The 26,554-nt window shown below is 53.5% G+C and overlaps 1 protein-coding gene across 1 annotated transcript; it reads right to left on the bottom strand.

Moving 5' to 3' along the window:
• Positions 1–55: 55 nt before the first annotated feature.
• On the bottom strand, positions 56–25,152 carry ABHD8 (abhydrolase domain containing 8). The gene is made up of 5 exons (XM_050933858.1): positions 24,824–25,152; positions 8,592–9,339; positions 6,586–6,756; positions 5,833–6,049; positions 56–4,772 (listed from the first exon to the last, which is right to left on the bottom strand). The coding sequence occupies exons 2-5, from the start codon at positions 9,329–9,331 to the stop codon at positions 4,620–4,622; spliced, it is 1,281 nt and encodes a 426-aa protein (XP_050789815.1). The 5' UTR covers positions 9,332–9,339; positions 24,824–25,152; the 3' UTR covers positions 56–4,619.
• Between the last annotated feature and the right edge of the window lie 1,402 nt (positions 25,153–26,554).

The raw sequence follows: 26,554 nt of genomic DNA on the forward strand, positions 1-26,554 counted from the left end.
AGTCCATCCCCTAGCCTCTGTTCTGCCTTGTGAAGCAAAGAGTGCAGGATCATTCCTCCCCTCCTGAAGCAGGGAGAGGTGTTGGGCTTCCCTGTTCCTTCTCTCCCACATTTTAATCTCTTTGGTCCATTGTGCTGTAGCAATCTTCAGGCTAAGAGCTGGTTTTCTCCCACCCCTCTGAACCGCTCTGGGCTGTTCTCAGCCCTAGCTCTAACAGGCTCCTTGGAGAGCAATAAGACTCCTGCCTGGCCTGTGAGACACTCTGCTCCCTTGCTCATGCTTTAAAACCCAGTGGGACTCTCCTTGTGACCAGCAGTGACAGAGTGGCAGTGACAGACTCTGGCCTATGTCTGAGCACAGAGCAGACTCTGCCCCAGGGCTGCAGGAGCCCATCACTGTGTCAATAAAGTCACGGATGCCGAGAATAGAATCACTCTTTACTGTATGAAATGGCACGCTCACAGGTTAGGGTTTCATCTTTACAGGGTGGATTACAGCGCACAACTTCCCTTTTGCTTCAGCACAAGCAGGGTCAGGTACAAGCGGCACAGACTGCGGAATTCATGGCAACAGACACTTAAAAGAAGCGGCAAGGTCAACCCTGTGTTTCCAAGTACAAATCAGGAGGCCGGGGGAAGCCTCTCTTGGGGCCCAGCTGTAGGGAGGGACTGTTCATGGTCAAATCAGCCAGCCTGGCAGACCAGTGCCAGCAGCAGGCTTCCGTCTGCAGGGCCACAGCCTGCCTGGTGCTGGTGGTTAGAGACAGTTCTCTGGGAAGCTCACCCTTGCACCTAGCGGAGAGAACCTAAACCAAAGCATTGGCCTTTTCTCCCTCCCTCCTCACCGGAGAACAGCTTCCCGCCCTCCATCAGTGGGGCTAGTTGAACACACCCTGCTCTAATGGTGAGGGGAACGGGGGGGACAGGGCTGCACCCAGGTGACCCACATCCTCTTCACCCCACACCTGGGGCAGCCCTTAACCCCAGTGCTAAGGTGGTGCTGTTTGGAGTGGGTAGCATTTTATACCCACTGGTGTCAGGGAGGAGGAATTGGGTGCAGGGCTTCTTGCTTTGCCATGGTCCATGGCTGCCCACTGCTGCCCGTGTTGGGGGGTGGGAGGGAGACACGTCTGTCTACTGCAGTAAGCAGAGGTTTCTTTGAGCTACAGGGACTTTTCTCCTTTGCCTGGCTGGTGCTGCAGCCATCGCCCAGGCTGCACTCAGCACAGGGTCCAGTGCAAACCCACTCCTGGCAATGGGATTGTTACTGCACATTCCTTATTCCGGGGTATGTCTGACAGATCCCTCGGTGTTAGCGTTTCCGGACCCCATGAGAACTATGAACTAGAGCCAGGAGCCGGTCTGCCATTTAGTCCTTCCTCCTTGGAAGCTGCTGTGTCGTTTTCTTGCTGCTCGGGCCCAGGGCTGGCTGAGTTGCTGCTTCTCTCCGAGATGCCCATGCAAATCCCCTGCAAAGAGAATCCGTTTGTAGTGTCCAGTGAGCCAGGGCTGTCTGACCCACAGCGGGATAAGTTCACTGCCCACCGAAATGCAGCAGCTGTTTTATAGCATGCAGCAAAAGGCTGCGCAACAGTTTCAACTGGAAATGGCGGAGTTAATTTTAAGCAGGCACGAAGTAATTACCCAGAGTGGGACTGGACTAGAGCACAGGTTACCATCCCCCTGCGCTGTCCTAAGGAGCTGGAGGATCTGTCCTGACCATTTCTACGTTTCATTCAAAAGCAAAGTGCCTCCGAGCCCCAGAGCAATAACTGCCGAGGATTCAGTTTGCAAAGGGAAGGTTATGACAGCTCTCTGCACATTTCTGCAGCTGGTCTGAAAGAAAACATGAGAAGGCTGAAGTGCTAGGTAGCGGCCACTAAGAATTAAGGACACAAAGGATAATAGAGATGCTGTAACCCGGGGGTCGTCCAGACATGTCACTGCTGATGAGGGTGTCTAGATGGCATTAGTCTAGAAATTCCTGCCTCCCCAGGTTAATAGCAGCCACTTGGTCACACAATTCACTGGAGGCAAAATCTACTGTGTAAATGGACCTGTAAAGTCGTTAAAATTCTCATTATGAGACAAGCCAGTACGGAGAGCAGAGCCCTGGGCAGGCGCCAGTTCACCACGGCTGCATGGGTCAGGAGCACCCGGGCGTGACGCCCTTCAGTCAGTGATCAAAACCCGCTGGTTCCCGGGGAGCCGCGGGCAGGGAGTCGGGTTGCTCTCGCATATGGTGGGTTGCCACACTCAGGCTTCCTCCCCACTAGAAGCTGCTGTCTCAGGAGATGAGTTATGTTCTGGGCCATCGCTAGGCTTTTGGCCGTTACCATTGTCGTGTCAGAGGCCCTGGGGCTGTGCTCCCCGGGGACGAGCCAAGCTCAGCAGTGGCTTTTGTCTTGGCCCACGGCCGCTGCAGTCCATGGCAGGGCCAAGCGTGCCTGGAGCAGCGGTGCTGTCACACAGGTGGGCGCAGAAGCCCCTCTCATGGCCTGGCACTTTGGAAGCACCTCAGCCCTGGCTGTGCAGAAGAGCAGGGGGCTAGTGGCACTCGAGGCCCCCCAAGGTCCTTCCAGCAACTCGATCTGGCTCCAGTGGAGGATCGGCTCAACCTTTGTTCTCGGGGCGAAGATCTGCCCCGCCCCACCCCATTCCATTCTCTGCAGAGTGCAGGAGCTCGTTTGTATCTCTTTGGTTTTGATGACAGAGCAGGGAAGGGAGATCCCTGAGCCCGGCGTGGGCTCTGGTGGCCCAGGCGATGTCGCACAGGGTTGGCTGTGCAGCCGTATGCCCACGAAGCGCTGTTCCTCCTTCCCCACGCTGGATTATTGCCAGCTGACAGCCTATACAGGGAGCCGACAGAAGGCCAGCACGGCTGTCCCAGCCAGGCCTTTGGCACATAGCAGCCCCCACCCATCCCCTCACTCCTAGTCGCTGAAAATGAGGGGTGGGGGGAGACTCTGGGTCAGTCTGGCTTGCAGCTGGACACTGTTAAACGGGCCCCAGCTCCTGTGCACCCCGCGGTGGAATGGATGAAATGGTTGCTGCTGTCAAAGTGGAGGATGGCCTCAGAACTCAACTTTCAACTCTTCATAGCCCCTGTTCTGCAGCGGACTCAGCCCCTCCCAGACGGTGCCTGCCCCACTGCTGGATTTGCCAGGCTCGAGGAAAAGCCACATGGACCAGGTCCAAGGGTTGTTTTTCCATAGTACTTGCAGCTACAGGAACGTGACTGATTTTCTTCCATTACTTGCAGCGTTCCCCTCCCCACCCTAACCCTGGGCTAGATTACTCGACAGGTTTTGATGCAAAAGGCAACACTAACGGGGCTGGACGGACACAGTGTGTTAATGGCTAGAAGATGACATGTCACGGCTCCCTCTCCGCTTTGCATGCGTATGCGCTCAGCTTCCGGCAGGGCTACCAAACTGTGTGCTCAGGAGCCGCTCAGCAGGCGAGGAAAATGCTCTGAGGCAGGGCCTGGCCACAGTGAAGGGAGCAGTTTGGAGTCGCAGTGCATCCGGATGCAGTGTCATTGACCTCCGGTCTGACTGATCAGGGGGCAGCTTCAAAATCAGTTCCCAAGACCCTCCTCCGGCCTCATTGGTTCACTGAAGGTTGTGTGGGGAAACGGTCGTAGTGTGGATGAAGCCAGGGGAAAGGTACCTAAAGCTCTGGTGGTTCAGGAGGTGGAAGGTGTGCCTGGGGGGTGCTGCGAAATAACAGGAGAGCCTGCTGCTGGACAGCTCGTCCTTTGCTGAGCTGCCCCCTCCTGTCAAGCAGATCTAGGGGCCCTGTCCCAAGGCAGGGCAGCTAGCGGTTGGCAGGAGCCGCCCCTCTGTGCCAGAGCCAGGCACTAGGGCTGCTCTTCGGAGTCTGGCCCCACCAGTCACTCTCCTGCCGTGCTCTGCTACCAGCCAGACATGCGGTGACCAGTGCTCACTTCTCTGCCTCTTCTCGCCGGGACAAAAGCCGCACACCCGTCGGGTTGTGAGCTCCTTGGGGCAGCTCCTGTGTCAGGCAGGGTCAAGCCCACCACTGGCCCTCCGGCAAGCGGCTCCAGCTGCCCGGGGCTGGCACACGTTCAGCCGAAGCAAAGGGGGGATCTAGTTGCTAAGAGCTCCTGGGAAGATGCTGCCCCTTGTGGCTTTGTCTAGGGGGCAGAGCCATCCTCATCTCTTGGCTTCCCCCTTAAAGCCCCCCTTTGGTGACTGGGAGGTGGGATGCTCTGAGGAGCAGAGGAACCGGTCTGAGCTCCTCCCCACAGTCTCGCTTCTCTACCCCCTGCCCCAAATGGGGCCATTGCATGAGAGAAATTATACTACAAGGAAACAGGATGAAGATGCTCCAGCAGCAGCCATGGCCTCCCAGGGAGTGCACCCCTACTCCTGCCGCCAGCCTGCACACGCCAGCCCCTTGAAGCCATTGTGCTTAGCTGCCAGCCAGCCCAGCTTCCAATCCAGCTGTATCTAGGGAAGGAAACAGCTCCATATGTGGGGGGGGGCTTTCCACCACACCCCCTCTGTGTCGGCACTCAGACCCCATCTCTCTCCACGTCAAAATGTCCCTCCCGCCAAAGCAGCACCGCAGCCGGGTCACCACTCGCTGCCTGGCTTATTTCTTCTCCACTTCTCGCCCTTCCCTGGCGGGCGTCTCGGGCTCCCACAGCAGGAACTCGTGGAGCAGGGTGTTCACCGTCTCCGGACACTCCATCATCACCATGTGACTGCCCTCGTCAATCACCTTCAGGAACGCGAGCAGCAGGATCTGGGAATAGAGGACATGGCCCAGGATGGCCATCAGGGCTTATGGAAACTGGTACAGTCGGGCTCCTAGCCAGCAGCTCCCCCTCCCACACAGCTGGACACTAGCGGGGGTGAGGAGGGCAGATACCAGGTCTGAACCCCTGATGGTGCAAGGAGGAAGGCTGGAGTGGTCAGACTCAAGGGCAGAACCCTGGGGCTAAGGTCAGGCTCAATGGGCATGGACTGATTCCCTCCCCAGCTTTAGTCCTGGCACCCAGCTCTGGGCTTATCTCATTGGGACGCAAGCTGCCGCGAGAGCCGCCCTGCCCCTGCCAGCAACACGTTCCATGCTGCTTGTCCCCGGAGGAAGAGGAGATAACGCCGGGCAAGGGCAGCTGAAGGGCTCTGCCTGTCTGTTCACGCGCTGGCAGGCGTCAGCCATCGCTCATGCTCCAGCTAACCTCGGGGAGCAGGGTGACCTCCAGGGAGGTGACTGCTGGCCTGGGCCGCTGGCTCGCAGCACAGGAGCCAGAGAGGAGATGTGCCCTGAGCCCATCGTGCCCTCTCTGATTGGGGCAGGGAAGGGGGGCAGACGGTGGGAGTCCATGGCCAAGTTGACCAGCATGTGTTGCACATGACTGTCCACATGGGGTGGCTCTGCCCCAAGGACTGCATTCAGCTGGACCCCTACTCTGCCCCTTCGCCATGGCAGCCAGGGGAGTTCAAGGGAAGGATGTTGTATTTGCATATGCAAATCAGAACCACATTTCATCCAATGGCTGCAACAGCTAGATTGGCCTAATGAGTGTGGGGTCAGGGGACATTGCACCTGCAGGATGTGTTGCTTCCAGCCCACTCCGGGTCCCAGCCTGAGTCAGTACAGCAGGAAGAGGGCTCGCTGGGGGCAGCAGGGGAGAGGCAGAGAAAACCAGTCGATACAACCCCACTGGTCTGGTCCAGCACTGCAAGATGGGGGATGCTGACTACACAGACCAATGACCTGATGCCACATAGCAAATCCCATCACTTCTAACTCATGCTGTGCTCCTCAGCCCACGCAGGTCTGGCTGCCGGTACCGTACCTCGGCCATCCGCTGATCCTCCTCCACTGGCACAAACTTGTCATGCATGCCGTGCACCAGCAGCACTGGCACGGTGAGCTCGGCGTGATAGACCTCGTCGCCCTCTGGCCAGTACTGGCCGCTCATCATGGCCCGCAGGACAAAGGAGGAGACGTTGAAGGCGTTGCCTTCCTTGAGCAGCTGTTTCTCTTTGGCACCCTGGCGAGCGAAGCCAGCCCTGCCGGGCACATGACAGAGAGCGGGGCAGAGTTAACAGCATGGCCCAGGTCAGGGGGAGCCCAGCTGGGTCTGCAATAGCACAGAGAGCTGGTGCAGGGAGTGAGCCCAGGCCATGGGCTGGGGAGGGAGAGCTGCCGTTTGCCTGCTGGGCAGACAGACTGCCTGTGTCTGGGTAATGGCAGAGCCCAGAGGATCTCCCCCTGCACGTCTCTGTTCAGCTGGAGCCGGGCCCTTGGGGCTGCAAGAGGCCGGGCGGGCCTCTGTCATGGGTACATACTAGCCCCTTCAGATGCCATGCTCAGCAGGACAATAGGTGAAGCTGGGCAGGGGGGGTGAGCAGATGTGGGGAGCTGCTACCAGATGTGGCTGCCCCTGCCCTTGTCCTGGCACCTCCCCAGTGCTGCCTCTGCCCTTGCCGGTACGGCCCATCCTACCAAGCGGAAGTGGGGGCAGCTTTTCATACCCCTCTGCAAACCTCTGCCTTCCCAGGGTTAATTTGCTCCAGCAACAGCTGTAGAAGAGTTGGCAACTCACTTGAGGAAGCTCCAGGCCAGGCAGGGGGACAGGCAGTGAAGGATGCAGGTTGGCATGTTGAAAATGGAGCACAGGCTGGGCTCCAGCGCGGTGGGGCCGCCCCCATTGATCATGATCACCTTGTGGACCAGGTCTGGGTACTCATGGGCTAGGAAGGTGCAGAAGGAAACCCTGCAAGGAGGAGATGGGACATTTAGCCGACTGGGCTCCCCAGACACCAGTCTGCCGCTTGCCCTTAGTCCTCCCCTGCTAATCCAGTCCTACTGGAAACATGTGGGCTGACCCAGAGCTGAGGAACCCCAATATCTTTGCTCCAGCTTGTACCATTTCCTTTGCCTGGGACACATTCTGAGCCCCAGGGCGGGAGGGAGCTGATCGGTTTAGTCCCACACCTGAACTCAGCCTTCCCTGGGGAGCTGCTAGGCCGTCTCTGCTCGGGGTCTGAATCACAGCGACGCTCCAGAGCTGGGCCAGGGCTGGCCTCTAATGAGTGCCTGATCCTTGCTGCACTGCACATCAAACATCAGACAGCACGGATGAGAGTGTCCATGACACAAGGACCCGGGTGGCAGCGAGGGGTGGGAGTGTTTCACCTCTCATCTAGTTCAGAGCCAAGATCCCTTCATGTTCTGCAGCTGCCTTTCAAACCTAATCCCCTTTCACTCCCCGGCTCGGAGCCAGGCTCTGTCTCCTCTAGTCCTGCCCACGCCATTAAATACCTCGGGGGGGCTGCAGCAAGGGCCTGCTCCCGCCCTGCTCTTTGCACTGCTTAACTGCTGCCTAATTGACTTTCTTAGACTTACTGCTATTTATAGGGCCCCCTCTCCCTGGCAGGACAGGTCATCGGCACTGCTTGTGTGCAGTCACTGCCCCTGCGGCAGCCTCCCCGGAGGTCACAGATGGGGGTCTTTGTGCTGCCTGGCTTCCAGCATTAGAGAGCGGAGAGGAGGGGAGATAGACTCATAGATTCTAGGGTCAGAAGGGACCAATGTGATGATCTCGTCCGACCCCCTGCACAAAGCAGGCCACAGAACCCTACCCATCCACTTCTATAACAAACCCCTAACCTATGTCTGAGTTATTGAAGTCTTCAAATTGTGGTTTGAAGACCTCAAGCTGCAGAGAATCCACCAGCAAGTGACCCGTGCCCCATGCTGCTGAGGAAGGCGAAAAACCTCCAGGGCCTCTGCCAATCTGCCCTGGAGGAAAATTCCTTCCCGACCCCAAATATGGCTATCAGCTAAACCCTGAGCCTGTGGGCAAGACTCACCTGCCAGCACTCAGGAAAGAATTCTCTGCAGTAACTCAGATCCCAACCCATCCAACATCCCATCACAGACCACTGGGCATACTTACCTGCTGATAATCAAAGATCAATTTCCAAAATTAGGCTATCCCATCATACCATCCCTTCCATAAACTTAACAAGCTTAGTCTGGGCTTTGCTGCAGCTGCTGCTGGGTTTGCAGGGTTTCCTCTCAGATATAAGAACCAAATAAAAATAATAATCAAGGGAGCAGGAAGGAGGCTGACCCAGCCACCCCCCACAGGGACACAGACAAGGAGCCCCCTGGGGAGACGCTCTCATTGAAGAGACAGGCCACAGAGCTGCCCTACCAATCAGAGCCAGAGCCACAGAGGTTGAGTTGCATTCCTGCTTCCTCTGGCCTTGCACAATCGATGCAGCCGCACCCTGAGCTGCTAGTTTCCTTGATGGGATAAGGGGCCAGCTGCATGGGGGGCTTCCAAAGGGCCAGTCCAGGAGTGGCCCAGTGGTGTGATCCAGCTTGATGGGTAGGTGGGCCATGAGACCGGATGGACCAATCTGGAACTGAAAGACCTCTGTCCTATCATATTTCTTTCAGCGGTGAGTCCTGACCCACCCGGTGTGTTGAGAGACCCATTCCCTAGGGAAGACTATGCTGGGATGGGGAGTTACCTGCCCCAGTCTCTCCCCTCCTGGGCACCCGCCGTGCCAGCCTCTCTGCCGCCCGCTGGTGCCTTACCCATACGAGTGGCCTATCAGGATGTTCCTCTTCTTTGCATAGCGCTTGAAGACGGCCCTCATGTCCTCGGCCAGGGCGTAGAAGGTGTAGGCGGCCGCGATCTCCGGGGCAGAGCTAGAGCCATGTCCGGCCAGGTCCGGGGCCACCACCTCGTAGCCCAGCTTGCTGAAGAAGTCCAGCTGCTCCTTCCAGATGTCCAGGGAGCCGCCCACGCCGTGGATGAAGAACAGCACCACGTCGCTCTGCGTCCCCTTGCAGCTGCTGATCTGCTTCTTGCAGTCGATGTTGACAACCTTCTTGGGCTTGCGTTTCCGGCGCCTGCTGGGCGCTGGAGCCTGCCGGGCGCCGGAGCCTGGGTTGGCAGCAGTGCCCTGGGTGGAGGCATTGCCGGCAACGTCCGAGAGCTCCAGTTCCATGGTGCTCTGGGGCTCCACAGGGCCGTTCTGGCAGTGCAGGAGCTCGGAGCGGATCGCATCGCCCAGGTTCTCGATCACCAGCTGCCCATTGCGGTAGAGGGTGATCTTGCGCTTACAGTGCACCACGCCCCGCTTGGGCCCCTCCTCGGGCCCGTCCTCGGGCCGGTGGGTGGGCAGGGTGTGTTTCACCCGCAGGACTCTCCCAGGCTTCACCTCCAGGAAGCTGTAGCCGTCGCTGGACTCAACGCTGTCCACGGGCCCCACTGCGTTGGTTGTCTTGCCCATCAGGCAACACATGATCCCATCGGCGATACTGGTCAGCATGATGCTTCCTGGGAAGGGGCGAAAGACAGGCCAGAAGGAGAGCTGTTAGCAAGGAGACCGACTCCCACTGAACCCATCCGCGCCCCCGGGGCTCCCGTCCCAGGCCAGAGCCGCAGCGGGGTGTGAATCCGCACTGCTCCGCTGACAGCAGCTGTGGGTCTGGCCTGTCTCCGGGCAGGGAGAGCCAAGCACCACAGTGGGAGCAGGACACGACTGAGTCTGGTTCTTCTTTGCCCTGCACCGTGTGTCCTCGCCGTGCAGAGGGAGTGGGACATGCTGCCGTTGGGCTCTGTAGCACTTCACAGCCCCCCAAGTGCAAGCAGCGGGGAATCAGGCCACTGCAGCCAGAGCTCTGTGTCACCCTCGCCCAAAATCAGAAGAGAGAAATCCCCAATGTGGCCCCAGGGGGCCTGATTCTGCTCTTACTTACACTGGTGTGAATCAGCAGCAAGTGGAGCCAGCGGAGTCGCCCCGGGGAAATGAGCTCAGAATGGGGCCCGCTGGCTCTGGGCAACGTGCTCTGGAGATGTTAAGTGCAGAGTGTTAGCACAGATGCCCCCTGGCAGAGACACTGCAAATGCCCAGATGGGGCACTGGCGACGAGACGCAGCCCGAGTCTCTCCTCGTGCTACTGGAGCACCAGCAAAGTCACCTCAGTGAAAGTCAGAGGAGATTCAAGTCCTGTGAACAGTGTCAAAAACAGAACCCCGGTGTCCTGCCGCACAAAGCACAGTAACAGTCCCCCCTTCACTGCTGCAGCCTTCCTGCTGCCCAGGTCACCAGACATGCTTTACAGGCGACTGAGGAATACACTTGGATGTATCTAGTCCCCTTTCGTCAGGACTCCTGGGCCTGACTTGCTGAGTGGCTGTGGATAAGTCCCTTCCATTGCTAGCAACTGTGATTAAGCAAGTCGGGTGTGACGCACAGCCAGCCTGGCCGGAGAGAAACTCAAGTGGCACTAAACCCACATCTGGACAGCAACAATCCCTGGCATCTCGCAGCCACCCACACTGGCAGAGACAGGCCTCAGAGGAGATTTGCATCTAGGACACCACACACACACGCTAATACTACTCCTCTGCTCTTTCCTAGCACCTACACACCCCAAAACACTTTACAGACACACTCATTAATCAGAACTTACAACAAACATGAGAGCAGAGGAAGATTATTACGGTCACTGGCACAGAGAAGGGACTTACCTGAGACCACAGACCAGTCTGTGCCCAGCTGGCAGTTTAAACCTGAAACTTCCCCACCCTCTGAGGAGGGCTGATTCTGCTGAGAAAGGTTTAAGTGGGTTCTGGACAGAAAGAAAGAGAGCGAGGATCTAGGGTGTGGGTTGAACAGGCCTGAGGGAGGAACAACAGGTGTAGCCAAGCCTGAAGGGAAGGCCTGAGCTGGAATTTAGGTTACTGCTAAAGCCAAATCCCAGGAAGGGATGAGTTTGGAATGCAGGCTGGGAAAGGAACCTGTTTGCAGAGCCAGACAGCAAGGGGAATGTAAATGGTTTTTGTGACACACAGTTCCATTGCTGCTTCTGACGAATCACCCTCCCATCCCTCCACAGACACCCCTTCTCCCCCACCCTGGTAACACACACACCTTTGCGATCCCCGCTCAGCTCTGAATCAGCTCACACTGTCAGGGAATCGTTTAAATCAGATTCTTTGACTTTTGCCAACAGAGAAACTCCCAAAGAAGAGCACATTAAAAAATATCTACATCTGAATTCTGGCCCCGGGTTAGCCGCTGAGGAAAGGCAGCTACCGCCACCAACATATCTAGATTTGAATGGTCTGAATAATGCATCTCCAGTCAAAACCACCAGTACAAATATTGGGAGCTTGAAATTACAGGGAATGGAGTACTCATAGACTTTAAGGTCAGAAGGGACCATTATGATCATCTAGTCTGACCTCCTGCACAATGCAGGACACAGAATCTCACCCACTCACTCCTGTAACAAACCCCTCACCTATGTCTGAGTTACTGAAGCCCTCAAATTGTGGTTGGAGGGTTTAATTACAGTCGTTCCATAAACCAAGTCTGAAAACCATGTGGAAGGGGAGTTTGCGGGAGCTGTAATTATGGCTCCTCTTCCTCAGGGGGCTGGTGGCATTCTTATTGGCCTCCCAGCCTCACCCCAAGGACCAGACCTTAGAACTTGAAGGCCCAGCTAAGGATACAGATTAGTGAGAGACCATCCTAGTCCGGGCCACCCCCAGTAAGAGGACCCAGGCCAAGCTACGATGTCTGCCTTCACCATCCCAAACCAGCGATGGGATGGGGCCTGTCTTAGCCTGTGACCTCTCTGGAGCAGGGGCCATTGGGGCATTGCTGGTGTGTGACAGGGCAACCTGCCAGCCCTTTTCAGTCAGCCCCAGCCTGCTACACCTGCCTGGGCTGTGGGACTGAAAAGGAGGAAAGCCCAGCTGAGAGCTGGTTGGAGAGGAGGGTTCCTGCAACCTTGAGACTCCAGGTGGGAAGCACGAGTCACTGCTCCCCAGAGAGGCTTCTGCAGGGAAGAGACTGCGGCCAGGTGGGGCTGGGAGTGGATTGACAAAGATCCCAAGTGGGGTGGAAGAACTCTTGTTTGGGTGGACTCTTGCTGGACTTTTGTTGCTATGGGATGGGGGGGGCATTTTGGCACCAGTAAGATGGATATACGGGAAAGTAGCTCCTATCTGCTGCGACACTGGGATGCTAGATTGTGCACTGGGGGGGAAATTCACGCCATTGCAGGGAGACAGCAAAGTTAGTCTCCCATCTAAGTCACCCTGGACTGAAGAGGAACAGAGGCCTTATGGGTTTTAAGCGATACCTGGCCCTTCTGCACAGGGCTGAATTTCATCCCATATGCTTGGAAATCTGAAATTAGTGCAATGAGCTCATACTAGCCATGCTCTCAAGTCCCACAACCTGCCGCCCCAGGAGGTGAGCCAGGGTCATTGTCCTTGTTATTGATGGGGAAACAGGTCCAGAGGGGTGGTAGGAACTTGCCCAAGGGGCAAAGCAGGGATCAGAAGCTGGGAGTTCCTGACACCCACTCTAATGCTTAGCCCTCCAGAGAAAACAGTAGGTCAAAGGATCATCACCACTGTTGGAAGGAGGACCAGGGGGCTGGTGTCATACAGTGGGATGGCCCTTTGAGGGGGCTTGGCTTGCACCCCACCTATGACTAATTAGCTGCCTCCCAGGTGAATAGTCTGAGGATCAGGTGATAAGATTCAGGTCAGCTGGTCCTTGGCTAACAAGCAGCCAGCGGGGAGAGAGCCAGGCCAGCCCCTGTGGAGAACAGGACAGGGTTTAGCTGTTGGATTTATGTCAAACTGTTGGATTTGGAGAAGCAAAACCCAACGCTGAAGGCCAGGGACTGAACTGCTGCTGCTGGATGCACTGGCTTATGGGTGAGCGTTTGGTGCGTGTGGAGGGAGGCTGGTCCATGCACATGGCAACACGTGGCGGAAGCCCAGAGGGCAAGATGAAGAGCTCGTCTATTACCGAAGTTCATCTGTAATCTGAATGCCAAGAGCAGTTCCAGAGGGGATCCTGGGAGCGTAACCTGGGTCAGCACAGAGACCCACCATCCCCGCAGAGAGAGGCCCCAGGGCCCAGGTAAACAGAGCAGATGCTATCAAAGGATCCACATCTAGTATCTGTGTCAGGTCCTGTCCCCCTCCCTGCAGGAGCCAAACTAGTCCAGGGTCAGGCAGCCTGTAGGACGCAGTCTTTGCAGGGGGGCTGGGGAGATTCCCCCTCCCACTGGGCAGGTTGAAGTGCATTTCTTCTTTAGCAAGCCCAGGCTGGTGCAGTGAATTATTGATGCTGATGGGCTGTTAGGGCAGGAGAGCACAGCTGGATCCATTTCTGTGCAGAGGGGGCTGGCTTGTTGAGAGCTCCCTCCGCCAGGAACTAATGCCTGCACTTACTGCCAGCCAGCCAGCAAATCCCTGCAGAATGGAGGGAGGGAAGCGTATGCTTCCAGCAGGGAATTAAGCGTATAAATTCCAGCCAGGCTGTCAGGAGCTGGCCACTTCACTCACCAACGCACTTCAAACCCACCCGCCGGCAGGATGACAAGAGCTTTGTTCACAGACAGCAGGACAAGGAATTAGTGCAGTCAAAATAAATCCTGGGGGACAGGTGGTCTCGCGGTTGGACCTGGGGGTTGAAGTCAGGACTCCTGAGTTCTGTTCTCAGCTTTGGGTGAGGAACGGGAGCTGGAGGGCAAAGCAAGGGACTCTGCCTCAAGACTCTTGGGTTCTAGACCCATCTGCAGTCTCCCACAGCCAGTTTAACCAAGCTGAAGATAACGACCCAGCCCTGCCTCCCAGCAGGGACTGGTCAGGCTACACCGGTTCGTCTTTGTAAGGCACCGGGAGGCCTTTGACTGGAAGGGAGGACAGGACAGGGGGTGACTATCAGCTCAGGGGAAGGGATCCAAAACTTTTTTACATGTTGGATCCTGTGCTCTGCTGCCCGTAACGGCCTTGGCATTGCATTATAGACCACCCTAGCACCCCGCCCGCCATCCAGACTGTATCAGCCATCCCCCACGCCACAGGGACTCCGACAAAGAACATCCAAATGCACTTGCTGGAGAATAAAACTTTCATCCATCAGAAGTAACCTCCCCCCTCACAGTGCCAGTCCAGAAGCTCTGAGCGGAACAGACTAGATGTGCCATATGCCAGCTCAGTATCGGCAGCTAGTCCCAGTAAGTGGTTTTGCCCAGCATAAGTGACCAGTCCTGGGGATTTCTCACCACAAGGGCAGCCTGTTTACTTCACGCAGCCCATCTGAGCACCAGTTCCCTTAGCAAAGTCAGAGGGTTTATGCAAGGGGAGTTTCCTGTCAATTCCCTTCTTCCTTTTGGGATAAGTAGCTACAATTCAGTTCTCTCTGAGTTCTGAAATCAAGGCTCAGAAAGTGGAAACCCCCCACACACATGCCATGTAACAATCTGGACAGTGAAATGTACCAACAGGACTTGACATGTGGTCTCTCCACAACTTCCTCCTGAATAGCTGGCATCATGCCATTAGCCTGGATTGTGAAGTCCCCATTGGTCAGGGACTGACTTACTGGTACCATGCCAAACACAACGGAGCCCAGACACTGGCTGAAACACGCACACCCCGCCCCCTGGCGGGACCACAATCCAAATAATAAAACCATGGGGCCGCAGATAAGAGTTTTACTATATTTTAGCTTGTGCCTGATACAAACACACATGTGCACATTGTATGCCAAGATCCATAATACATTGCACAAGTGTGTACACGTTCCTTAATTCCTGAATTATATCCTGCCAAGATCATCCGAGGTACAATGTGCCCAATTCAAATGGCACTTGTGTCACTCGTGCAAAGCAGGTACATGCTGCTACCCGATCGGAATGCACTCACTTTGCACGGGGATCACTGACAGTGCAAGGTAGAGGAGAATCAGGTCCCACGTCTAAACCTGCCACGTCCCTTTGCTATTGTGTCCGTGTTAGCAGAACCCATGCTTCCCAAAGGGACACATTAAAACCTGCCTGCTGTCAGGGTGACAGGGTATATAAAGATCCAGCTGCTGGACCCACGGGCTCTGCTCTGTGCACTGAATACAGCAGCACCTCCAATGGCTCCTGGCCCTCAGAGTCATGGAAGTGGCTCACGGACCCTAAGGAATCCAGGTTAGTTCACATCTCTGCCCCAGTGAGGAAGAAGACACCAGTGGAGGCATTAGAGAACTTACCCTGAAAGCAGCCAGCGGGTCTCTCTTCCCATCACATGGTGGAGCAGCAGATCCCTGCGCTACTGCAACCCGCACACAGGCCAGGCAATGCCAAGCCAGTGCCCTTGTGCTGTGATTTCTGGACCCAGCTGAGTTCACTTCTGGGCGTCCTCTCCTCGTCAGCGCAGACATGCCCCATGGGCACCCATGCAGGATGCAGCACAATCCCTAGAATGCCAAGGTCTTTCTGGCAGCTTCCTAATCCCTGTAACTGTTAATAGCTGCACTAAACCAGCTTGTGACATCCACCCCAGTTCTTTTTGCTCTTAAAGGGACAGCCCCTTCCCCGGCTGACACAGCAAACGGCAGTCAAAGCAGGAGACTTCCCATCATATGAAAAGAGGGTTCAGTGGGGTAAGACATGGGAATAACTTGGGGAAATTTTGGGGGTGGAGCCAGCAGCGTAAATTTGTTTTGCTGACCCCGATTTTCAAACCGTTGGTGGATGGGTCCCCATCAGGATCCTGAGTTGTAGTCTCAGCTCTGCCATTGATCTGATGTGTGACCACGGGGGCGGATCATGTCTGCTCTCTATGCCTCAGTTTCCTCATCTGTAGTAGCCTTGCAAAGTGCTTTGAGATCTATGGATGAAAAAAGTCACGGCAGGAGCTAAGCTGTATTATTAAGGATCAGATTTACAGGGAATTTTCTCCAGCTGTTTTACGGTCCCCTGCCACAGTCGGTGTCTTGTGACCAGCAGGGGTCAGTTCTGTTCCCACACTAGGTCAAATACCTTTGGTGGGAGTTGGGAAAACCTCTTCTGTTTTGATTAAATGCATGTCAGGATCCTTACAAACATGGGAACAGCGACCACAAATTGACCAAAAACAAGCTGAGAAACACCTATGTCCTATAGAAATACATTAACCAACACCAGCGGTCAGCCAGCACTGCCCGGTGCCTTCGGCACTCGTCACACCCGGGGCCAAGCAGGTTTAACAGCCTACTACACAGAGATGGTCGCTTGCTGCACTCAGCTGCAGGACGATGAGGAATTGGACCCTCTTTCCTTCCCTGACCAAAAGCAAAGGGAGGTGCATATATACCTTTGCTTGTTGGGAAAGGACACACCTTGCCATGACATGGCACTTACTGCCTTTATGATGAGCAGGAGACACTTTGCTCTGCAGTGCTGCAGGTAGTATTGGCCTGCTTTGGAAGACAGGCAAGTTGGTGCCAGATTTGGGCTGGTGATCAAGGCCCCATTAGAAGAGTTAAACTGACAATTTGCACCAAATGTCTCGTCTGGCACAGGCCTGGGGCCCTGTCAGGGCAGGGGACAGTGTCTGAGCTTCTGAGCAGTGGAGGCAGCGGTGAGGTATTGTCTGAGCACTTGCTCCAGGGCACGATGGGATTGCAATGTCCACCCTCGTCCCTGCAACAGCGCTGCAAGGAAGCTGGTACAGGACAATGTGGGCATGGGGGAAACGAGACTACCCCAGGGGGCCGGGAAGGACTGGCCACAGCTCCAAATCTGGGCTTTGTTATGGAAATGAAATGGCAACAAGCCCCTTGGCCAGGAGTCAAGGGCTGAATGGGGCCTGAATTCCCCACCTACCTCAGAAAGGGGCTGCCAGGGCAGGGCTGGGCAGGACAGAGGGCCCTGCCTGAGAGAAGCTAACTCTGCCACTGCCCATGCTGACCCTGCTCAGAGAGTAGACAGGCTGTGGTCACCAGGCAGCACTGAGCCCAAAGGGTTAATGGTTCAAACCCTGTTCTCATGCACCTCTGGGTCTGTTGGTTTGTTCTGAATACAGACAATAATTAGCTTAACTGCCTTTCAATTAAAGGAGCCCTCTGAATGAGCACAGCAGATCCCACAGACTGGCCTCTCTTTCCTCTGGCACAGCGGAGACCGACTGCCTCCTTCTGCCTTTGGCTCCCAGCACGAGTGGGGCTTCCAGCCCAGCCCTCACTTGGCTAAATCCTCACTCACTCCTTTGGTTCAGCGGGCTTAGTAGCCTGGATGGGAGACAGAAGAGGCCCATCAGTACCAGAGTCACTTGGAGGAGAGTTTGCCTAGGCTGCTCAGGGGGTCACTGGGGAAACAGAGATTTCTGGACTGCCCCTATAGAACATATACCTCCCTCTGACCCCAAATAAATCCCTCTCATTCTGCCCTTTCCTCTTCTCCCTGTGAGGCTCTCAAAGCCATTTACACACTTGAATTTTCACAACCCCCCTGTAAGTAGGTATTATCACCCCAGTATTACAGACAGGGAAACTGAGGCATGGGATGGGGAAGTGACTTACCCCACAGGTCACATGGTGATTCAGCAGCAGAGCCAGGACTATAATCCCGAAGTCCTGACTCCAAGCCTGCTGCTCTAACTGCTACAAGAGCTCCTGCCACCCTCAGTCTGGCTGTCGATTTCCCCGCTTCCTGCCCCCTACCCCTCTTTGCAGTGCCCGTATGTTATTCATCTCTCAGTGATCCTCTTTTCCTTCCTCTCAAGCCCAAATGCCATCAGAAGGAAATTAATAAGGCCTTTGATCTGCCAGCACAGGATTGCGGCTCTCAGCAAATACTAATGGAGAGGCTGCAGCAGGAGCGGAGCGAGCGGCTAAACGGATACAGCATATCCTTCCCGCCTGCGTTTGCTCTGGCTGAAGAAACCCGCTTTTCACAAGCTGAGCTGATCTCTTAAACGCTTTTGCAAGGCTGCTCCTCCACTGCTGCATGGATCTCGCTGCTTAGTCACACACACACATTCGCTGCCCTCATGCTGACACTGTCTTCCCCGCAGCCAAGATGGTGTCCGCAGCTCCTCCACGGGGGGCAAGGGGGGAAGGAACCATCTGGACCATTTTACCTGCCCAGGAAGATGGATCAGGAAAGCTGGGGAGGTCTCCCTTGCCCATTAAAAAACTTTACTCTCCCAAGCAAGCAGATTTTTGCAAAGTTGCACATGTGTGTATGAGCCAACCCCCACTCTCTTCAGTTCCCCTGCAAAGCAAGGAGAAGCTGTGACCCAGACTTCCTCAAGAGGAAAGGAGCGCTGATCCTTGTCCCTGACTTGCTCCCAATGCAGAGAGGGTAGTGCTCAGTCCATCCCTCCCTTCAACAGGTCTCTGCACCACCCTGGCTCACCTGATCCAGGCCCCCAGGATGCCAGATTCCCTACAGCTGTTATTGGGTTACAGACAGAAATCCTCCCTTCCCAGTGCTCCCAACCCCTGCTGAATCTGATCTCCTGGAAGCTGTGATCATTGATCACTGAGCCTGTCCAGAAGAATTGTGCTGTTGCTTCTCTAGTTCCTTTCATACATGGATCTCAGAGCACTTTGCAGACATTCATGAATGCAACTTTACTTACCCGCCACCTCCGAAGAGGTCTGTACTATCCCATAGTACAGCTAGGGAAACTGAGGCACAGAATTTACATAGTGAGTCAGGAAGAAAAGTGAGACCAGATCACAAGAATCCTGCCTGCCAGCTCACTGCTCTAACCACGGGTGACACATGCTGAATGAATAACTTGACTATTACATCAGCTGCAGAGAAGAAATAAATACAAGGGGTGGTAGAAATGGGAGTTTTCAGCAGTTCACTACAGGGACATTGCTCATTCACATGGGGCTCAGCAGATTTGGGGGTAGGGCACTCAGTCCTGCCTGCCTTCTCCCAATATTGCCAGTGGGGCTCTAATCACGACTGAGAGGGAGCCCTACTGAAAACCCCAGGAACCAAATCATCCAAAGGCTTCCAAATCCCTCCCCACACATCAGTGAAAACAGGATGCCAGAAACCAAGGCAGGGCTTGTCTATTTCACAACCTGCTGAGACAGCCCTTGGAAGATTTTCTCCCTAATTCTTCCCACTGTGCTGGGTGCCTGACTCCCACCTGGCAATGCTCAGCGTGGGACAGCGGTCAGCCATCAGCCCTGACAACCGGCAAATTAGCACAGCTGCAAAGCCAAGAGTCAGCTAAACTCAGCCTCTAATGAGGCTGGACTGCAATATGAAAAGGCAGAACAGAAGGAAGCCGGGTGCAGCGCAGGGAATCGTGGTCTGGAAGGAGACCCCCTCGGCTTTCTCTGCACTAGACTCTTTCCTAGATTCTCTCCCTCTTGCACTGCACATACCTTACTGAAATGGTGGGAAGATCAGTGTAGCCAGAGGTGGGCTACACGATACAGTGCTTATAACACCAGCAGGAGCGTTCCTATGAGGGTTCCCAATGTTGCTGGTGCCAGGGGGGCTGAAGCAGTGGTAACCATGGTGTGCAATCTTTGCTTAGATTTCCCTAATAGAGCCCATGAGTGATGGAGTCAGTCTCAGATATCTCCCTGGAAGATGACTCCACCATCCTTTCCCCTTTGCAGAATCTTCCATTTGCATGCTTTAAGTTGCATGCTTAAGTTGCACATCACCCTTGTAAGCAAGGCATCATCCCCCATTTTACAAATGGGGAAACTGAGGTGCAAAGAGATGTGACTTGTCGAAGGTCACAGAGGGAGTCAGTGGCAGAGCCAGGAATAGAATCCAAGAGTCCTGACAGGCAGTCTTCTGAACTCCTAGGCTACTAGGAGCCAACGCTCACCTCATACCTCACTAGAAAGGTCATTTTCCTAGGATATGCCCTCAATAACACCAGGTATTAATGATCTCCATATGGGTAATAGGCTAGTGAACTTAATAGGATTTCTGGCTGATCTGCTAGAATTTGATTCATTTACCAGGATAAACTCAATTAGCCCATCTCGCTCATTTCCAGACCTGATTTCCTTGGAAACTTTCCATCACCATGTCTCAGGCAGCGACTCTGCTCAGGGCTGCCCAGAGGATTCAGGGAGGCTGGGGCAAAGCAATTTCGGGGGCCCCTTTCATAAAAAAAAGTTGCAATATTATAAAATACTATATTCTCGAGGGGGCCCCTATGGGGCCCAGGGCCTGGAGCAAATTGCACCCCCCCTTTGGGCAGCCCTGACTCTGCTAGCTGGAGAGAGATTCACTGGAGAAGCAAATTCTCCTGCCTCTTCTCACCTCTTGACTACAGACACACACAGCAGCCCTCCAGCCTTCTCACAGTTGCTACCTGTTCCCAGGTGGCTCGTGGGCCTTCTTGGTGGTGCTAGCCCAAATCCTGCAGCAGGAAGGCTGCTTGCGCTGCAGATTAGAAGCCACATATCACCATTGGCAGCAATGACACTGCTTAAGTACCTGAGGCCAGCAGAACTAGAGGCCTGATCCAGAGCCCACTGAAGTCAGTGGGAAGGATCAGAACCTAGGTCCTTAAGGATAAGGGAAGCTGATAAATGCTTCTTTGGTTTAGGCCACGGATTGATTCTCAATCCCCTGCTCCCCATTTAACTCCTCCCTGCCCCCCTCCCTACACTAGGCACAGATCAGGGGTGTTTGTTGACCAGGCAGAGAGAGGCTGAAGGAGAAAAATATAGATCAGGCAAAAACAGATGTACAGAATGATGAAGCACAGAGCCCAAGCAATCACATGTCGGTACTGGGATGTTCTTTCCACACTGTGAACTTTGAACAATGCCGCAGCATAGAAGGAACCCTCCCCACACCCCAGCCTGTTACTGACCTAACCTATTGACAGCGTCTTAGAGCCATTATCCCACCACACACCACCCCTTTTAGGAGGAAACACTGCTTTGGGGGAGAAAGAGTTAACTGCACAATCAACCAGAACTGGAGGAAGAGGATATTTCAGAAGGGAGGCAGGCCCCCTCTGAACAATACAGGGCTGTTTCCTCTGAAGTTTCTTCAGCTGGGACACCTCTGCTCTTATATACCCAGCAGGGAAGATTAGCGGGAGCCCAGCAAGCTGCCTCCAGCGCCGGCCTGCTGCTCAAACCAACACCCTCCTCTGCCCTCCCACAGGACAGGGCAGGGGATTCCTTCCAAATCCCTTCCTGACGATTAGCCTGGTGCTCACATTTCAAGGGGTGACAGCCCTTGCTCGGTAAAGGAATTTATGGAAACTGAGGAAAGGCCACCCAGCAAGTGTGGCAGATAAATACGGCATTTATATGAGCCGTTCTGCTGCAGATCTCAGAGCACTCCACTCGGGTGGGGAAAATCACCCAGCGAGTCAGTGGCAGGGCTGGGAACTGTCCCCAAGTCTCCCACCTCCCACTCCCCTGCTCCAACCACCAGAGAACTCTGCCTCCCTCAAGGGCAGCCAAAAATCCAGGCCTCTTCTCTGCAGAGGATGAAAAGATTGAAAACGAAACCATATGGACTGTACAGAACTTTGTAAAGATGCTGGTAACCATGGCAACAAGCCCTGGGTACATTCATCTGCCATCCCCAGCACAAAGAATTGAGCACTAGTTACATAATGCCAGTCACAACAGTGAGTCAGGCGCAAAGAGCTTTACATAAACCCCCTTTTCTCTGCATCTCTGCCCCCTGCATAACCCACCTGGGACAGGCTCAGGTGAAACATCACAGAGAAGGGATGGAGCAGAGCTGGAATCCTCTGCTTCAAACCACTGCAGGGGCCTCTGGATTCCTCTCACTGAAACCCTTTTCATTAAGACTCTGGACAGAAATGTTACCACACGACCTCCAGAAGTCAAGTCACAGTTCACTAAGGGCTCGTGCAGATTGCAGAAGCAACAGTCTTGGGGATGGGGTTACCGCATGGTAGCCCCCAGACGGTGTTGTTACAGCGTTTGATCTCGCTTGTATAGATGAGACAAAAACATTGTTACAAGCATCTTCCCTGCCAGCACCACAGCTTCCCCTGGGAAAATGAGCCCTGATTCTGCAGTAGAGAGATGTCCCGGACCACCATAATGCTGATGGCTAGTCCTGCATAGAAACAGACAGTCTTGTCTGCTCTCCAAGCCCAGGCTTGGTCTCCGAGCTCAGCTCTTGGGCCTTCTGCATTTGAATCACTGCAGAGCCCCCTGACTTGTCTTCTCCCCGTCTGCCGCCCCCACTTCCAGGATGTTCGTGCCTGGCAGAACAGGCAGGCCGAGGAAAAACAACTTACTGACCTACTTTGAGCTGAAACGCCTTGAATTTTATATAACGTGATGGCAAAACATCACAGTCAGAGAAAAAGAGGGCCAAGATGCAAAGGGCGGGCTGGAGGGCAAGAAAAATGGATCCAGTTAACACATGCGTGCAAGGCTCACAGTACATGGGGTCGGTATGTCGCAGCAACACTTATACCATACCCACCCCCAGAGAGGTGCTAGGCTAACAACCAACATCAACACCTACTATGCAGGATACAAAAACCAACTGAAGACCAAGGACCAAACCATCCCCTATGCGGGCTGCTCCAGGCCAGGATCGCAAGGTTCCTGACTGATCATTCCATCAGGGACCTGGGTTTGCCTGCTCACAGCAGAGGAGGGGATCCCCAGAACTGCCTCCTGGCTACTCTGGACAGCCACCGCAGCACTGCCCCCCACAACCGTGATTGCCCATCCTGCCTCTTTGGAAGGCTTGCTCCCAGCAGTGGGGGAACTAGTATAAATGAGAATGCCAGCAGGTCAGCTTTCATATCCAGCTAGCATTGCTGCTGATGGAAAGTGTTTTCCCCTGTCCTGTCCCCAGTGCAGAATCCACAGGCCAAAGAGTGGGAGGGGGTTGGAAATGTCCTTTCACAGCCCCTCTGCATCCTTAGCTTTTGGCTCATCTTTGCTCATGGAAGTCAAGAGGAGCGTTTGACCCCAACAGATGAATCAAGAATATTATTCACTAGGGAGCATGTCTAATGGTTAGAGCAGGAACCTGGAAGCCAGGAGATCTGGGTTCTTCTCCTGGCTTTGCCACTGACCTGCTGCGTGACCTTGGGGAAACTCAAATCCCTTCTTGGTGCTTTAGTTTCCCACACTGGGAGTAATATTTGCAGGGGAGTTGGGGGACTTAATATTTGTAAAGTGCCCTGGAAATGGAGAATGATATTAGATGTGCCAAAGCTGGGATTCTAATTGCAACAATAATTTGCTCATCTCTCGTCCCTTCCATCCAAGAATCACAAATATGAATGGCGCTAAACAACACCCCAAGGAATACACAAATATTGTTATTCTCCCTCCCCTCACACCCTCTTCCTGCCCCCCCGGTGGAAAAAAAGGAGGTACAGAGAAAACATTCAAATGTAATGACAATTAAACCGGGATCTCTAATGAGCACACAGGAGCTAATCATTTGCACCACTAATTTTTAGTGAGCCATCTCAGTGCCTTTTAAGCAATGTTCCCACTGGGGAGGGAGCAAACATTTTGTATTGGGGAGGCTATCATCTGTGTTTTTTTACATTGTGCCTGGCTTCTTGTATACTAGTGGTTCTCAAACTTTTGTCCTGGTGACCCCTTTCACATAGCAAGCCTCTGAGTGTGATCTCCGTAATAAATTAAAAACACTTTAAAATATATTTCACACCATTATAAATGCTGGAGACAAAGTGGGGTTTGGGGTGGAGGCCGACAGCTCGCAACTCGTCAGATAATAACCTTGCAACCCCCTGAGGGGTCCTGACCCCCAGTTTGAGAACTCCTGTTGTATGCTGATTGCATCACTAGCTGGTTTATTAGGATCCTGGGAAGTATTTGGGAGGATTTTGCAAGCAATAGAAATGGGATCCCAAGAGATTCAGATCAGCTTGCAGTTCTCACCAAGCCCTGAAAGGTGAAATTCTCAGCATACACAGGGACATAGGTCCTGGAACTAGGGGGGCTGCTGCACCCCCTGGCTTGAAGTGGATTCCATTATATACAGGGTTTACAGTTTGATTCAATGGCTCTCAGCAATCCCACTATACAAATTGTTCCAGCCTTCTTGCACAGGGATGCAATTAAAATATGCGGCATCCTTGTAAGAAGTGGAGGGGGGGGAGTTCCATGGCCAGTGGCAGGACTTTGCTTTGGACCCCACAGAATGACAATGCAGATAAATTATGTTCAGAAGAGAAATGGCATCACACAAAAATAAAAACCTCTGTAACGTGCCAGGCAGGTTGGGAGCCATGGCTAGCTAGCTGCCACACAAGTCTCTCTCCCTAGGAAGTCAGACCTTGAGAAACACAGAAGATTATGCAATGCACAACGAAACAACCAGTACCTGACCCTTCCTGGATTTAGTGGTCAGTTCACCCCCTCATCCCTTCCAGAGATATCCTGATGTTTCACCCTTTCCCCTTGTTCTCCCCCCACCACACACACACAAAATGCACAGCCGCAAAATAACCCAGCTGCAGTTCCTGAAGCAGCAAATGCCACAGCCCTGAACGACAGAAAGTAGCGAACCAGTTGGAGGAGGAAGGATAAAAAAAACCCAAACAAGTCCAAATCAATACATTAAGATGCCCCCTCTGCCTCTTTCCCAAACCAAAAATCCAAACAGATCTGCAACGCACAGCAACAGTGGTGCCTTGCTCAGAGCCAACGATAATTTACTGCAATTGCATCACAACCGGAGATGCATGCACCGAAGTTTTGCTGGTGGGTTGCCTTTTTCCCTGCCTAAGCATGCATGGATATTACAGCTATTTATGTGCAAACAACCTGGCGTCACTCGGACAGCTACTGCCTTCCCCTATTTCCCCGCCATCCGATTTAACGCCTCTCAAATCCCCTTTGATCTCAAGCTTTCGAGTGGGTCTTTTGGCCATTTTGCTCCCCGTGCAGAATACCTCCCTCCCCCTTTCCCCTGTGCCTGACCCAAATTCCAGCTGTACGTTCAGGCCCCTTACACAGAGAGAGACGGAACACCAGGCTCACCTCATTTATTGACAAGAATTGTCAGCGGCTGAGATTGCAAATAAAAGGCTTAATCCTGAAGAAAGCAAAAAGGGGGGAAGGAGAAAAGCCGCAGTCAGCAGCCGCCTGGGCAAGGAGCGAGCGCTGGCAGGATGCTCAGCTTTTGGGCTGCTCTGATTACATGGCTGGCTGGTTGCATGGGCAGTAAGAAGGATGGAGCCTTCCCTTCCGCTCAGATCATCTGCTTTAAGATGGAATCTCTCCTCCCACCTTCTTTCCACGAGCCACAGTGGAGAGGAAAACACCATAGCCGGGCTCTGCGGGACTTGGGGGAGCTATTTGCCCTTGTATTCTGTAGCCAGAGGAAGCCCCCTAAATCCCTCCCACCGAGGAGGAGTTTCACGATGACAGACCAGAAATCTTACCAATTGAAGCAACCAAGCCCCCAATTTACAGCCTATGGAGAACTTGGGGGAGAAAAAGGGGCAAGGCCTGGCACGGGGGTGGAAAGTGCACCAGTCCTCTTGCCAGTGCTGAAGCTGCGAGGCAGGACCTTTTTTGCAATTGCACGAGGGCAGCGGCTCTTGACACAACTCTAGGGAATCTGGCTCTTTGTGACAATTTGGCCGTTAATCTCCTGAAAACACATTACTGCCAAGACTGTTCCAATTCATTCATATGGTTTTATGAGTGTTGCCAACACTCACGATTTCATCGCAAATATTTGGTGCTTTTTGTAAAGCGGTAGCTCTTGGATTCACGTGATTACGTGAGAATCTCAGTTTTCATGTCAAAACAAAAGTAAATTTCTGGCCCTCGTGCAGAAAAGTTTGAAAACATGACCCCCTGAAGAATATGACACTAAAAGCAAATAAAAAGACCCTACAATTATTTTTTTAAATCTTATGAGTTTGGGGGATGGAGAGGGGCTGACTCATTTGTTTTGAATGCCTGAGGTTGGCAATACACAAAATGCAAACTCTTCTGACAAGCCAGCTATCTTTGCCTTCGCCAATGGAAAGGAATGTTCTGAAAACAAGGCCTTTTCTTTAAGAGTTAGACCAGGCAACCGGGAGCCAGGGTTCCTGGGTTCTACTCCTGACTGCTGCGGACTCATTGTGTGACCTTGGATGAGTCACTTAGCCTTTTTGTGCCTCAGTTTCCCTGCTCTGTAAAATTAGGATAATTATATTCACCTATACAGGAATGATTGGAGAATTAATTCTGTTTATAAGGTGCAGTGAGAACATTGTTTATAAAGTATTATTATTTAAAGGGAGTGTCTGGATTAGATTTTGGGGAGTGGAGGGGAAGGTGCTGGCCCCTTTATATCTACTAGCTGGTTCCCCCACCAGTTTGTACTACACTTAGTATATTACCATGGTGTCCACTATGACTATAGAAACGTTTTTCTTATATGGACATGATATTTAAGGCATCCAAAATCAAAGAGCAATAATGAATAATCAATTACCTGTGATATAAAGTAACTGAAAGTGTGGAACTGATTATTTTTCCATCCAGTAATCAGTAGCATGGAAACAATTTCTGCTCCACCTATGGATCCACGGCTTGCCATGAATTACATTTTCTAAAGGAAGTTAATGATTTATTTTGTCTCAAGGACTTCAGATCAAATGTGCTCAGTTTACAAGTAAAACAATGCTTTTTCTAACTACCAGTGCTGCCAACCTAGTAATTCTGATCCAGATAAAGTGCATCATAGGTGTTGGTAACACGTTGCTAATATCA

The sequence above is a fragment of the Gopherus flavomarginatus genome, chromosome 24, assembly GCF_025201925.1.
Source record: "Gopherus flavomarginatus isolate rGopFla2 chromosome 24, rGopFla2.mat.asm, whole genome shotgun sequence".
In the NCBI taxonomy this organism is placed as follows: Eukaryota; Metazoa; Chordata; order Testudines; family Testudinidae; genus Gopherus; species Gopherus flavomarginatus.